This window comes from Salvelinus fontinalis, chromosome 23 (assembly GCF_029448725.1).
Source record: "Salvelinus fontinalis isolate EN_2023a chromosome 23, ASM2944872v1, whole genome shotgun sequence".
In the NCBI taxonomy this organism is placed as follows: domain Eukaryota; kingdom Metazoa; phylum Chordata; class Actinopteri; order Salmoniformes; family Salmonidae; genus Salvelinus; species Salvelinus fontinalis.
This window is the reverse complement of record NC_074687.1, coordinates 38,363,385-38,377,502: the sequence shown is the minus strand read 5'-3', so window position 1 is coordinate 38,377,502 and position 14,118 is coordinate 38,363,385. Positions and strand designations below refer to the sequence as shown.

The window sequence follows — 14,118 nt, the reverse complement described above, 5'->3', positions numbered from 1 at the left end:
AACAGCATGACACTTTTGAAGACCTAAAACATACAGTTGGAGTCATCAATGCCAAACCCTGGTGAATCTGGTAATGCAATGAGAGTATGAGAATGACATAGGGCGCAACGACTCTGCATTGGCTACAATATAATAAAATCATTACTGCAGAGAGTAATCGGTTGCTTGTTTCTGAAGTTTCGATGTTTGAAAAAGCAATAACACAGGACTCGTATACAGTTGAATATCAGCCCTGCCAGCAGCAACAGTCGCCTTTGCCATTATCATTACTGAACCGGCTACTCGGCCTTCACAGCAATAAACTTGTTATATTTTTTAAGTAGCTGAATTACCTTCCATTAGATCAGTAAACGACACGCTGGAACAAGGTAAACATAACTCAATTCTCTCTCCATATATGCTTCCGCATCAATAAGCTTAAGTTCTCATCCAATAGAAATAAACAACTTAAATACAGGTAATACTCATTTCTGTGTGTGTGTGTGTGTGTGTGTGTGTGTGTGTGTGTGTGTGTGTGTGTGTGTGTGTGTGTGTTTGTGTGTGTGTGTGTGTGTGTGCGCGCGTTTGCGTGTGTGTGTGAGCTTGTGTGTGTGTGCGTGTGCATGCGTGAGCTTGTGTGGGTGATTTGTGAGTCTATATTTGTCTCTTACTATAGGAGATTGTGTGATGGTTGTTCAACAGTCAAATGGCCTGGAGATAGGAGCTGTTTTTCAGTCTTTCAGTCTTTCATCAACAGACACAAACAAGTTACACATTACACATTGCACAAATTCTAGACAAAAGTTCAGGAAAGGCAATTCTGGTTCCACCAGAAATATTTCATAAAGGTCAGAGATCAAGCTGCATGTATTGCCTCCATACTGACACCCTAACACATAGCAAGAGAGTAAAAGGCGTTGTTGCAGGAAAGGGATAATCTAGTGCTGTCAGAGTAGTAGGTAGGGGTAAAATTATAGTGGCTTAAACATGACTGTGTGGGTCAGTCATTGGTGCTTCTGGAGGACAGAATTGCCATGGCAGGGATGATAGCACAGCATTACCACAGTTCAGTGTTCAGCCATGCACTCTCCCCCAGAGAGGCTATTTATTTTATTGAGCTATCACTGTACTGTAATCCACTTTTTGAAAGACAATTTTCAAGGTTCAAATTCTTCATTTAAGTCTGCGGTGGACTGTCATAATGGGACATTTAAAGGGTCAATTTTGTTTACCACAACATAGTGTGCTTCCCTCATGGAGTTCTAAGGCTATTTCGTGACAGTACACTTTATGTTTTTTTTTTCTCTTTGTGGGAGTACTAAAGAAGGTAAATCACAGAGGAATTTTAAAATCTTATTTAAATTTTTAGTGTGTGTGAGGAGGTTGGTCGTTTGGAAATCAAATAAATAACAATAGTTAATAGTTCGTGTTAAATTGTGGGGGGAAATGAAGTTGAATATTTTAAAAGGATTCACATTTTTAGCCTACCAGTAGCTTATGTAAAATAAAATAAAATAAAAAATAATAGAATATCATAGAATAGAACACCAGCACAGGTACAGCATCAAATCCTCTCATCAGTAAAATAATAACGTGTACACGTGTACAGAGAAGTGTTCTATTTTTTCCATCGATTGGTGCCGCGCAATCGTTTGTGGTTAAACTGTAGCACCCGCTGGAAGGGTATGCTAAAAAATCGATGGAGAGCGCGATGATAAAATATAGGGATTTCTTCCGCATACACCAGATGCGGCGGAAATACGTAGGCAAACAGGAAGTTCTTGGTGCGTATTTTCCGCGGGCCTTTGACGACAACAGAGATGCAACAGTGTACAGAAATGGCGGGTAAGTAATAGCTACATCAATTACGTTATATAAATGATTTAAATGGACAAAACCTGTCTAATGGTTTGTATTCCAAGTTGTATGACAGCTGTGCTTATCTCTTTGAGTTTTCGAGGGCGTGGTATGTTGCTGTCACAGGCAATCCAGATGGCAAACAAACAAGCTAGCTAGGTAGCTAACTGTTAGCCATAGCCAGAGGCTCTGGCCCTAGCTAGCCAGCTTGCTGAGTCAGTGATGATGGTGTGGCTATTCACAAGCTAGCCAGATCATGAATGTAGAACTGCATCACATATAGAAGAATATATTTGACTGCATGTTAGCAATAGCTTGTAACTAACTGGTGTGCAAATTATGCTAGTTAGCGACTGGCTGTGTTGTGCAATGCTTCACCATGGTGTGTTTATTGTCGCTTCAATAACTCAATGTTCAATGCAGGTGGATTAACTAGCTAGCTATGCAGCGCCAGTGGATGGCAAGCTAGCTATCTAACTAACTTTGTAAACAAGAATAGGCCTGCTATCTATTGCCTTGCTTTACTGCTAACTAGCAAACTTATCACTTGGTGTTCAAATCAGAATGGAGATTGATGCAAATGTAGACGCTAGAAATTGTTTGTTTTGATCCGTAGGGATGAACCCAATGGAGAAGAAGTTGGCAGAATATAAGTGTGACACCAACGAAGCAATCAGCTTAAAACTAGGTTTGTTTCATTCATCTACTTATTTAGCTTTGTTGATGTTGAGAGAAAATAGCTACTTTCGCTGGAATGTGTAGTTTGGTAGATTACACATTGAGTGTTTCATATTCATAATGCAACATTTTATGTTGACTGGTTATTGACAACACCCTCTAACTCAAAGAATTAACAACACCTATTTATCTCAGTCCGTTTCGCAGATGATTTGGAGGATGAAAGCACGACATTCCATCCAGAGTACAGCCACCAGCTTTATGGTGATGAGTGAGTATCAAACCTGATTCAATCCTGAGGTCTGTGTGAATGTCAAACCTGAGGTCTGTGTGAATGTCAAACCTGAGGTCTGTGTGAATGTCAAACCTGAGGTCTGTGTGAATGTCAAACCTGAGGTCTGTGTGAATGTCAAACCTGAGGTCTGTGTGAATGTCAAACCTGAGGTCTGTGTGAATGTCAAACCTGAGGTCTGTGTGAATGTCAAACCTGAGGTCTGTGTGAATGTCAAACCTGAGGTCTGTGTGAATGTCAAACCTGAGGTCTGTGTGAATATCAAACCTGAGGTCTGTGTGAATATCAAACCTGAGGTCTGTGTGAATGTCATCTGCATGTGAATTCTGCATCTGTGTTCTGGTTGCATGACTAAACCGTTAATAACAGGATTATGTGAATGCTAACATATTTATTCACTTTTTTTTTTCTCAGTGAGGTGGCTTTTGGATACAAAGGCCTTCAGATTCAGCTGTACTACAGTGCTGGGAACCTGAGCACCCTCTTCAAAGTGAAATACTCAGCCAGAGTCACAGAAAAGTTTGACTGTGTAGAGGTAAGAGTTGTTTGAAATGATGCCCTTTGTTACTTATGTCAAGTGCGGTAACACTGACTCCGTTACCTAAAAAAGAGATGTTCTGTCAAACTATAGGCATTCAGAGATGGGGCCCCATCATATTGTGAATAAGGTTTTCTCGACCACATGACTTGACCAGGGAAAACTCTGGGTCTTGGTGATGATAGACTATAGTTTTTCCTGGTCAGGTGAATAACCACCCTCAGTACCCTTCTAGTATCTTCTCTTCTGAAACTTGTCCAGTTTCCCAGCCTGCTTTAGTTTGAGGTGAGCTGTTTTGTGAGTCTTTTCGTTGGGTTGCTTTGTGCATGTTTCTGTGGGCCTTCTGGAGTGATCCAGAACCTCACTCTTAGTGGTGGTATTATGCAGCAGATAAGAGATCTCATGTTTTGTCAGACCTCTCCCAGTCTATCATAGGCCACATGGGCCATTGGTACACTAATCCTATCCCTCCCTAAAGGAAAGGATCAGAGTTGGATCTGGGGGGGTGTTGGCTCAGCCATTGATTTGAGTGGTTCTGTGATAGGCTGCAGGAAATGGAATATATCCTGCTAGGGTGTGTTTCCCATAAGTGTGTTTTTATCAGGAGGGAGATCACTGAAGGACTTGGTGCATAGAATTAACTCCAACTACAGTTCGGAACCTCTGCCAAAGTGTTCTTGGTCATCAGCTATTCTGTATAAAGTAATGGCCAATAACCCTTCACTGGCTTTACACACAGCATTGATGTAATTGCTGCAGTAACATTGCATTAACATATTGTAATTTAGTCATTGTATGGAGTTGGCTGATTTTCATTATTACACAATATCAAGAAGACAATGTTGTTAACTTATATAATTACAGCATTTCTACATTTCTAGGTGTAACATTTTATTTAACCAGTCAAGTCAGTTAAGGACAAACTGTCACCTAACCCGGATGCCCCGTGAAATGCATTGACACACATTGACGTGTGAAATGCATTGACAGTAGTAGCATTCTATATAAGAAAAGCAGTGGCAATATCCTATTTTTAGACACCGATCAATTATCAGTGCAAATGTTTTTCTTATCTACTTTTTTTCCTTAGTAGTTTTCTTATTTCAGTATATCCAAAACTGTCTATACTGTTCTAAATACTAAACAGTACTCGGAAGTAAAAGCAAGGCTGAATAATTTCTGATGATAAAGGCCAGGCCAGCGTTGACCCACGAGTGTCCACCTCGTTAAGGGTTTAGTGCAGCTGGTGTGAGGTAGAGAGTTAGGGAGCAGTAGAGTTCAGGCTGCATCTGAAGTGCTTGTCTGTGAGTGCGTGCTCACTGTGGCTGGGTGTAGTGCAGCTGGTGGGAGTTGGAGAGGATGGGTGCTGTGGGACAGAGTTCAGCATGCAGCTGCTACTCCAATGGAAGACTTGTCAGAGATCACCTTAACCCTAAACCAGCCAAATGCTATAATGATGGACTCCACACAGTCAAACATCATTTTTGTTCTCAGTCATTGTTTCATACTGGGCATCAATAGTGAATCTCTGGAGAGAAAAATTAATCAGTTGGTGTCTGTTAGCCTAGATGTAAAATGTATAGGTAACACGTACAAAGGTCTGGTCAGGGTTTTTATGGCCATATGTAGATTATGTTTGAGGCCGACGTCATTGGCAATGATTATTTTGAAGGGAAAAGAATCCAACAAAAGGTCATTTGTTAGATCTATAACTTTTCTCAAAGCTTCTCTCTAAGCAGAAAGCGAGGAGGAAAAAAACTTTTAAAAGTTCGTTAGCAAAATAGTTAGTCCCTCTCTGGGCCCCGAGTGTGATCTAAGTTAATGTATTTCCTCTTTAGCGACACGTATAAGGGTGAAGTCCAAGAATTGTTTAAAAAAAAAATCTATATATAGAACACTAAATCGGATCACATTATCAGCCTTTTTACCTCCAACATGTTGACTACTCTAAATAAGATGTGTACACATGGTCAATTATATCCCGGCGATAAAAGGCTTTCAGATTAAACAAAATGTTCTAAAGATGCGTTGTTACGTCATCTATACCAAACTATGGCTTCTTTTATGCAGGATTGTGTAATTTAATATCTAGTATATAGGAGAGTGCCTTGGACAATATGACTTGTTTGTCCATGGTCTTTTTTATTTCAGCTCCTTGTTCTTCAGAAATGCAGTTGCCACTTCACCATTGTAATTGTTCATTCAGCTGCAGGTGCATTACTTCCAGTTGGATATTAGCTGATGTCTGAAAGGAGAGGAATTAGCGGTGTGTTCTATTTGCCTTTTGTAGTGCATTTTGTTCAGGCCTTCTTAATTTCCCTGTTTTCAATGGCGAGCAGCAAGGGTCTCTGTACAGAAGTAATACCCATCACGTATGTAAATGGTGTGAAAGGGCTGCTTAGCAAGTTAATACAAGGTGTTCTCATGTCAATCCTTGTGGAAATGGATACAATGCAAACATCACAGCTGAACCAAGCACACATTCTAGTGAGTAAAAAGTCCAGGGGGAGGGGCCCTTTGTCTGCCAGGCTCTTTGAAACGTGGGGGCAAATTCATTTGATTGAGTTTGTCAGGATTAGAGGAAAGGCCTCTATTATGGATGCCCAAGGCTTTTTTTAAGTTGAGATCAATTCATTACATTTTATTGCCCAGTGAGAAGCAGAAATACGTTATTGTGGGGACTTCATAAAATATTCATGGTTTAACATAAGTAGTAAATTTATTCAATTAAGTGCTCTTTCACCAAGGGGTTGGGGGGGGGTGCTTGTCTCTGCTCAGCTGACAATCTTAATTGCCTAATGGTTCTCCTTTTTGTGGCACAAAATATGTATTCTTCCACTTTAATTCCTTGTGTTCTCTGTCAATCAGGGCTGGAGCATAGCCTAATTACAGAACAATAGGACCTTGTTTTTTTTAGGTTTTGTTAGTGATTACATATGGAAGAGGAAAATGGAAAAATGTCCACACACTTCCTGATTATTGTCTAGTCTATAGTATAGTTGGTTTAAAAAAAATGTAATAAAATCCTTGGCCATTTTTTTGTTATCGATATGATGACACTATATCAAAGAACAAACACATTGTACTCTGGGGAAACGACTGTTATAAAGACCTATGCTAAATGTTGAAGAAATGGGGTTATTTCAAATGTATGTTGGAAGGTGATAAGATTGTAAATGACCTCCCTAGCAAAAACGTATCTTGTTGGTAATCACACTTTTGAACAGAAATGGAGCAATGCATATAAAATACCAGGCTACTTTTCCGTATACAAGATGCTGTGAGTTTATGTTGTTCTACTAAACCCTCTTTCTTTCCTTCCTGCAGCCTGATGATGTTGAAGGGAAGATCCGGGAGATCATCCCCGCTGGGTTCAGCTGCAACACGGACGACTTCACCTCATTGTTGGAGAAGGAGACCAACTTCAAACCCTTCGGCACCCTGCTTCACACATACAATGTCCACAATGTGGAGGAGGGAGAAGACTTTACCTACCAGATTCACAAGGTTCACATGCTAGTCCTTGCTCTTACAATATACAAAAACATTAGGTTGTTGTACAGGCCAACAGATATTAGTGCTTTCCATGCCTACTGTACGACTTGCAGATTATTTCAGTGTAAGAGGGTGATCTGTTTATTTATCATGACTTTGATTGTCCTTGTACCTTCTCCATGTGTTGTTCCCTAGGTGGACGTGTCGTGCCCGGGATTCCGAGAGTACCACAAACGCCTGCAGACCTTCCTCATGTGGTTCATTGAGACGGCCAGCTTCATCGACGTGGACGACGATCGTTGGGACTTCTTTCTCGTGTGAGTGTTCGCCCTCCTTAGCCAATGTCACTCTCCCTCGAACCCTTCGTTGTCTCGTTGAGAAACGATGGGCTCCTTTTTGAGGCGCTCGCCACCAATTTATCCAACCAGTTTGATTTATATTTTCCCTGGCCATTTGAGAATTCTTGATCTGGCAAGAGTCGCCTTTGTGTTCAAACCTCTTTGTAAAAATAAATAAAAAATAAAGTAAATGTTTTGGGGCAAGAGCTGAATTGAACACTGTTGTCTTTTGAAACACTGAAGGACATCTAAAACAGTAAAACGAGCCTCTGCCAGTGTTTTCTTTAACCAACCAACTATTAAGAGTGACAATGGGCAAATGGACTGAAGTGATGTGGAGGGCCTCGATTTCCCCCGTCTAGCCCCTTCTCCTCTTCTAAATTGCAGTCCTCCAATTAAGTGCATAATGTATTCCGGTTGCAGCAGGTGTACGGATCGGGACGGCCTGGCTGCTCCAGCATGTGGACACTGAAAAAGGGCACCCGGAGAATGGAGAGGAGAAAATGGCCACGGCCTGGGAGTGTGCCTGGAATTGACCCGCTTGTCTTTGTGTTTTATCTGCAGATTTGAGAAGTACAATAAGGATGGGGAGACGCTCTTCGCAACTGTTGGCTACATGACAGTTTATAATTACTATGTGTATCCAGACAAAACCCGACCACGTGTGAGGTAATTGCTAGGGGCGCACGTGCCTTCCCATTCTTTTGTACCAAAAACCAGAGGAAAATTATACATTTTGGTCTCCCTTGTCCTACAAAAAATCCCAAATTACTGGCTTATGTATCCAACCAAATGATCGGTGTCTTGGGGGGGGGGGGGGGGGGGGGCTTTTGGCTGTAAATAAGCATTTGGATTGATGGACATGATAACAATTTGTTACGTTTCTTATAATCAAGTGAAAAATTGCTCCCTCAATTTTCGCTTAATTAGTACATCATTCTGTCAAGTGTTTTTTTTTTTTCTCATTCAGTCTAACAGTGGTCATGTTTCAATTTGAATCACGTTTACAAGGTTTTCCCATGTATATGAAGTGAAAAAGGGATAGGTTTGAGAGGTCTGTGAAGCTGTTCTTTCATGTCTTTGTGTATGTTGACCTGGTGTCCTTCTGAACAGCCAAATGCTGATCCTGCCGCCATTCCAAGGAGAGGGTCATGGAGCCCAGCTGCTGGAGGCAGTGCACATGTTCTACTGCAATCTGCACAAAGTACAGGACATTACAGGTGTGTGTGTGTGTGTGTGTTAACCTAATTGTGTTACTTAGATTATCTTATGTTTCAATTTGGGGAGGAGGCTATAACTGTGCTAGAGTTTCACACATACAATACAAAGCAGTTGCACACCAATATATTGAACAAAAATATAAACGCCACAATTTCAAAGTTTGGACTGAGTTATATTAGGCCCTTATCTATGGATTTCATATGACTGGGAATTGAGATATGCACCTGGTCAAATATATCCCCCCCCACCACCACCACCACCACACAAAAAAAAGAGCCTCGCAATGGGCCTCAGGATATCGTCACGGTATTTCTGTGCATTCAAATTGCTATCTATAAAATGCAAATGTGTTCGCTGTCTGTCGCTTATGCCATAACCCCACTGTTACCATGGTGCACTCTGTTCACAACGTTGACATCAGCAAACCACTTGCCTACACAACGCCATACATGTGGTCTGCGGTTGTGAGGCTGGTTGAATGTACTGCCAAATTCCCTAAAACAACATTGGAAGTGGCTTATGGTAGAGAAATTAACGCTCAATTATATGGCAACAGCTCACGTGGACATTCCTGCAGTCAGCATGCCAATTGCACACTCCCTCAACTTGAGACATCTGTGGCCTTGTGTTGTGTGACACAATTGCATTTTTGTGTGGCCTTGTGCAATGATCATGCTGTTTAATCAGCTTCTTGATTATGCCACACCTGTCAGGTGGATGGATTATCTTGGCAAAGGAGAAATGCTCACTAACAGGCATGTAAACACATGTGTACACAATTTGAGAGAAATAAGCTTTTTAAGTGTATGGAACATTTCGGGGATCTTTTATATCAGCTCATGAAACATGGGACCAACACTTTACATGTTGTGTTTTTGTTCAGTGTAATTGCTTTGCATAGGCAAATGAAATTAATAACAGAAGCACCTTAGCCCCCCCTGTCCAGAGGAGCACCCTAATTCTTCTTGTCTATTTTTCCCTCTACTTTGAATGGGGAGATAGAGGGACAAGTCCTGCTAGAAGGAGCTCTTGTTCCATGTGGTTTTAAATCCTTTCCATGTTGCTCTGCACTGAATTCTTTCAAAAAACCCAGTGGAAGCTAGAGATATGTAAATTTGAGCAGGTTTAGCAGTACTGGGCTTGTTAAATGCAGCCACAATCATAGTCTGACAATGGTGTAATTATTTGCCTCTGTCCGGAGTCAGTGGGACTTGAATATAAGCCCTTATTAAAAACTGTAGCCTTAGATGTGTTGGTGTGGTAATGTGAACCGTTTAAAAATGTATATATTGAATATACCTCACATTTTATGTAATTGTATGTGATATACACTGAACTGAAATATTAATTCAACGTGTGTGTTAAATGGAATCCCAAGCTTGTTTAATTATCGTCTTGTTCTTTTCAGCTGAAGACCCCTCAGAGAACTATGTGAAGCTGAGAGACTACGTTCTGGTCAAGCTTTGCCAAACACTGCCATCATTCTCCACAGACAAGCTTCCCTTGGGCTTCAGTGACGACATGGCCACAGAGGCCAGGGAGAAATTTAAGATCAACAAGGTCAACAGCAACTTCATCCACCGAGCCCAGAGGAGGATATGTTTGATTACTGCACTTTCTGAGGATAACAAGGCTTTTTTTTTTTTTTTTTTCACAAAACCATTAATGGACAAATTCAGTCATTAACCCATGGCTCTCCAGTCCTAGAGGGGAAAATGTACCATTCCATTTAAACCAGGGGCACTTCAAAAGTGGCCCCTGCTTGATTTCTCTTACTGCACTTAGTCCCAATTTATATTACTAGTTTCCTGTGTCCCCCCTTGCATGTAGATGATTATCACAGCTTTCTACACATGATGTGGAAAGACCAAATGCTTGTTTCTAACTCTGCCTCGGCTCTTATGTGAAGCTCGAGGCACTGTTGTTGTACCAGGAGGTCCTTAATAGCTCTACTAAGGAATGGTTGAGTCTTTTCTAGATGATCGTGGAGACCGACTACGGTTTCTTTTGAAGGCAGTAATAGCCCTGTCCTGTTTTTGCGCCTACAGAAACACGCACGCCGAGTGTACGAAATCCTGCGTCTGAGGGTGACGGACATGAGCGATGAGACGAAAGCAAGAGACTACCGTCTGGAAGTCAAAAAGAGGCTATTTGCCCCGACCAAGGTGCGTTTTATAAGAGAGGACCGCAGCTTCTCCAGTGAAATGCATTCCCTCCAGCAGTGTCCGCCTTGGACTTTAGTTTCTAGTCCAATGGAGTTAGCAGGTTGTCTGTACAGTGTAATGCTAACGGCTGTGTAATTTCCCTGTGGGCTTCATCAGTGGTTAATGGCTGTTAGTCACACTATTTAACCAGGATCAATCAAGTTGATTTCATAATTGATTATACAGCGCTTCTTCAAGTGCTTAGTGTTTGACAACTTATGACTTTACATACATGGTTTAGAAAGGGTGGAGAACGAGGCCAAAAATATGACATGCACTTTATCCGCTTAGAGCTACTTCGGCTGTGTTTAGACAGGCACCCCAATTCTGATTTTTGTTTTTAACTAATTGGTCTTATAACCAATCAGATCAGCTTTGTAAAATATCTAATGTGAAATGTTCTAATGTGATTGGTCAAAACACTAATTAGTGGGAAAAGATCAGAATTGGACTGCCTGTCAAGATGTAGTCTTGTTACTTATGTTGCATGACTTTATCCAGCATCAGGAGAACGATTATTCCCAAGTTGCAGGAAAATGTCTGGAGTACCAAAGGCTTATTATAGGATATACAATGGAGCACGGCAGGAGTCCATGGTAGTGTTACCCCAGGATTCAGTTCCATTCAGGGCAGTTTCATTATGCAGGATTTGCATGTCATTGAAGGGAGGGGGTGTAATTTAGGTGGAAGTAGGTTGCTGACATCACACATTCAAGCAGTTAGAGAAGCTGCTTGCCAAATGGCACATGTTTCATATCAGCACTGTTACTGTGCTTTTGAAATCTGATTTAAACAAACTGTAACTCATTTTGTATTGACAGGATAACATTGATTTACCTATTATGCATGTTCCATGACATGTAATTGTTGAGTGTCTTATTGAAACCCAGCATAGCAACCGTTAGAGGATTGCTGTCAGCAGTGTAACCGCACATCTTGGGCAAAAGGCCAATGAGGAAGAAAGTGTGGCGGGAAAAGGAAGTAGAAATTCCTTTGTAGACTGTGGAGTGGAGAGATCTGGTGGCCAGATGCAGCAGGGAGTTCCTATGGAGGTTTGGTTTGTAGCGAGCCCATCTCTCATTGAATGTGTGGAGGATTACACGTTTCTGCTCACCTCTTGCTTCTCTTATCCCCCATTCCCCAGAGAGAGAGGGTGTGTGCCCGCCCTTGTGTGTACACATGCTTTTTGTTGTTGTTGCAACGTGCCCAAAATACACGAATGAGGAATCTTGATCCATGTCCAGAATCTGTCAGCACCCATGCAGACTCGATTACAGAATAATGTTCTCCCCCCCCTCCCCTCTGACTATTTGGCTTTAAGACACTGAGATGCTGTCAGGTCTGCAAAATGAGGACCCACAGGAGGAATAATACTCAATATAAACTTGCTCTTGTCTGTTAAATATGCATTATGTAAGAATAGCTGCTGCTAACTGCATCAAACTTCTAAAATACATCCCTCTTAACAGATGCATTTGCATAATACCATATAGCATTTAATAGCCTCAATTTGGGGGGAAAACATGGTTAACACAAGCTAATTATACAAAGTCTTGGGGGGGGGGGGGGGGCAATGGATTTCACACACACGCTGTGCATTAACCGGCGGATTTTCTTGTTGTGTGTGTACTTAGAAGAACCAGCGGGAGATGACCAAGATGATGAAGTGTCTGCGGCCAGAGGAGCTGGCATCCCACATCAGTCAGATGGACACGGCGCTGCAACAGGAGGAGCTGGAGAAGAGCTACCAGGAACTGCTGGCCGAGTACAGGAGAGTCATCGAGAGGCTAGCACAGGCCTGATCCAGGGGGCCTAATGTCAGCCCTGCCTACCCACTGTAACACAACCCCCCCCCCCCCCCCCCCCCCACCCTGGCTCCTTCTCCTACCCTTCCTCCTCCTTTCCACTGGTGGTCCTAGATGTACAGTAGAGGTGGAGCTGTGCGGTGCAGCTGGCTGGCTGCCTGGGGAAGGCCCACTCTGTGTCCCATGTGTGTAATCACGCTGTGTGAGCTTTAGTGATTTGGCAATCATTCACAGGTGATAGGAACACCATCCGTACGGTCTGGCTGGGCAGAACATGCCTCCTTTTCATATAGAGAATAAGGGAGAAAGGTTTTTTTTTTGTTTTTTTTTTCAATATCTGTCTAGCTTTTTCCTGAAGACATGTTGGTTTTGAAGCACTTCATACTGAAATAAATGTTTTTTTGTACATTGATCAAACTGAGTTGTCCTCTTTATTGACTCTATTCTAAATGGTAATTTCAAATTCACATGTTTTATAGTTGTTGGGGTAATGTATTACATGCAATAATTATTGCTCTGTGATCATTTTCCCAGTAGCTACTATTGTACTGTTAAAATAATTATTGTTGAGAAAAATTGGTAAACTACAGTATTTTATTTAATGCCTTCCTACTGTTAACTGTGTCCTGATTGTAGTAGATACATTGTACTTTTAAGCACAGTGGATTTCAACTGGACTGAATATGCATTTATACAATATCAGTTACTCTATTTAGTCTAATCAATTTACAGATGAAATTTTGTTCGGCACCCTCTTGTGGCTAATGCAACTTCTGATTGCCCTTTATGCTGAGTGTTGGTCTAATGAGCGTTATGGTTTTCAATTTAAAACCTCTTTGCCTCTGCATTGCCCACTTGTCCAAAGCGCTGTGATGAATAGCCATCTATGCATACTTTCACACATTGTTGCTGAATCAAGGTCTCCAGGTTAATTTTCATTTTTTCCCTCCACTTCAGTTGTAAGAAATAAAACCTCTTAATACTTGACCAGCTCTGATTTTAAATTGACTCCACTCGTGGCCACCAGGGGTGTCATTTCACTATTGGAGACCAGAGCATGTATTTTCCTTTAATGTGATTACCGTCTACAAAACATTAAGAATGCCTTCCTAGCATGGACTCTACAAGGTGTCAAATGTTCCACAGGGCTACTGGCACATGTTGACTCCAATGCGTCCAATAGTTCTTTGGGTGGTGGATCATTCTTGATACACACCCAGAAACTATAGTGTGAAAAAACCCAGCAGTGTTGCAGTTCTTGACACAAACCGGTGCGCCTGGCACCTACTACCATACCCCGTTCAAATGCACTTCAATCTTTTGTCTTGCCCATTCACCCTCTGAATGGCACACATACACAATCCATGTCTCAAGGCTGAAATGTCACATCTCATCTATACTAATTGAAGTGGATTTAACAGGTTACAATAAGGGATTGTAGCTTTCACCTGGTCAGTGTCATGGAAAGAGAATGTGTTTGTAATGTTTTGTATAGTCAGTGTATAGCTACAGTAGATGCTGAACTGACGGGTGAGAGAAGCTTTTGGGCTTCATTGTATTGGGAATAGTGGTTGCTGTCATCCGAGTTCTGACTTAGTGTTGGGACTGGGCTGGATAGGGTTCCATACTGTTGGACAGTTTACAGGCCTCAGTGGTGTTGGCAGAGTGCGGGGCTGTGGGACTGGGACCCTGTGCCCCCCTCCAGACCAGA

The 14,118-nt window shown here is 41.8% G+C and overlaps 1 protein-coding gene across 1 annotated transcript; it reads left to right on the top strand.

Moving 5' to 3' along the window:
• Positions 1–1,715: 1,715 nt before the first annotated feature.
• Positions 1,716–12,824, top strand: hat1 (histone acetyltransferase 1). The gene is made up of 11 exons (XM_055878750.1): positions 1,716–1,824; positions 2,453–2,524; positions 2,710–2,785; positions 3,221–3,341; positions 6,672–6,851; positions 7,035–7,156; positions 7,742–7,846; positions 8,291–8,397; positions 9,807–9,958; positions 10,447–10,563; positions 12,237–12,824. Exons 1-11 carry the CDS (start codon positions 1,800–1,802, stop codon positions 12,402–12,404), a joined length of 1,245 nt encoding a protein of 414 aa, XP_055734725.1. The 5' UTR covers positions 1,716–1,799; the 3' UTR covers positions 12,405–12,824.
• Positions 12,825–14,118: the final 1,294 nt, after the last annotated feature.

Excerpts from the sequence above, each read along its gene's own strand:
- hat1 (XM_055878750.1), top strand. The coding sequence starts at position 1,800 with ATGCAACAGTGTACAGAAATGGCGG. Across the intron at positions 7,157-7,741 it reads CGTTGGGACTTCTTTCTCGT|ATTTGAGAAGTACAATAAGG; the intron begins GTGAGTGTTCGC and ends TTTTATCTGCAG. Across the intron at positions 9,959-10,446 it reads AGAAATTTAAGATCAACAAG|AAACACGCACGCCGAGTGTA; the intron begins GTCAACAGCAAC and ends TTGCGCCTACAG.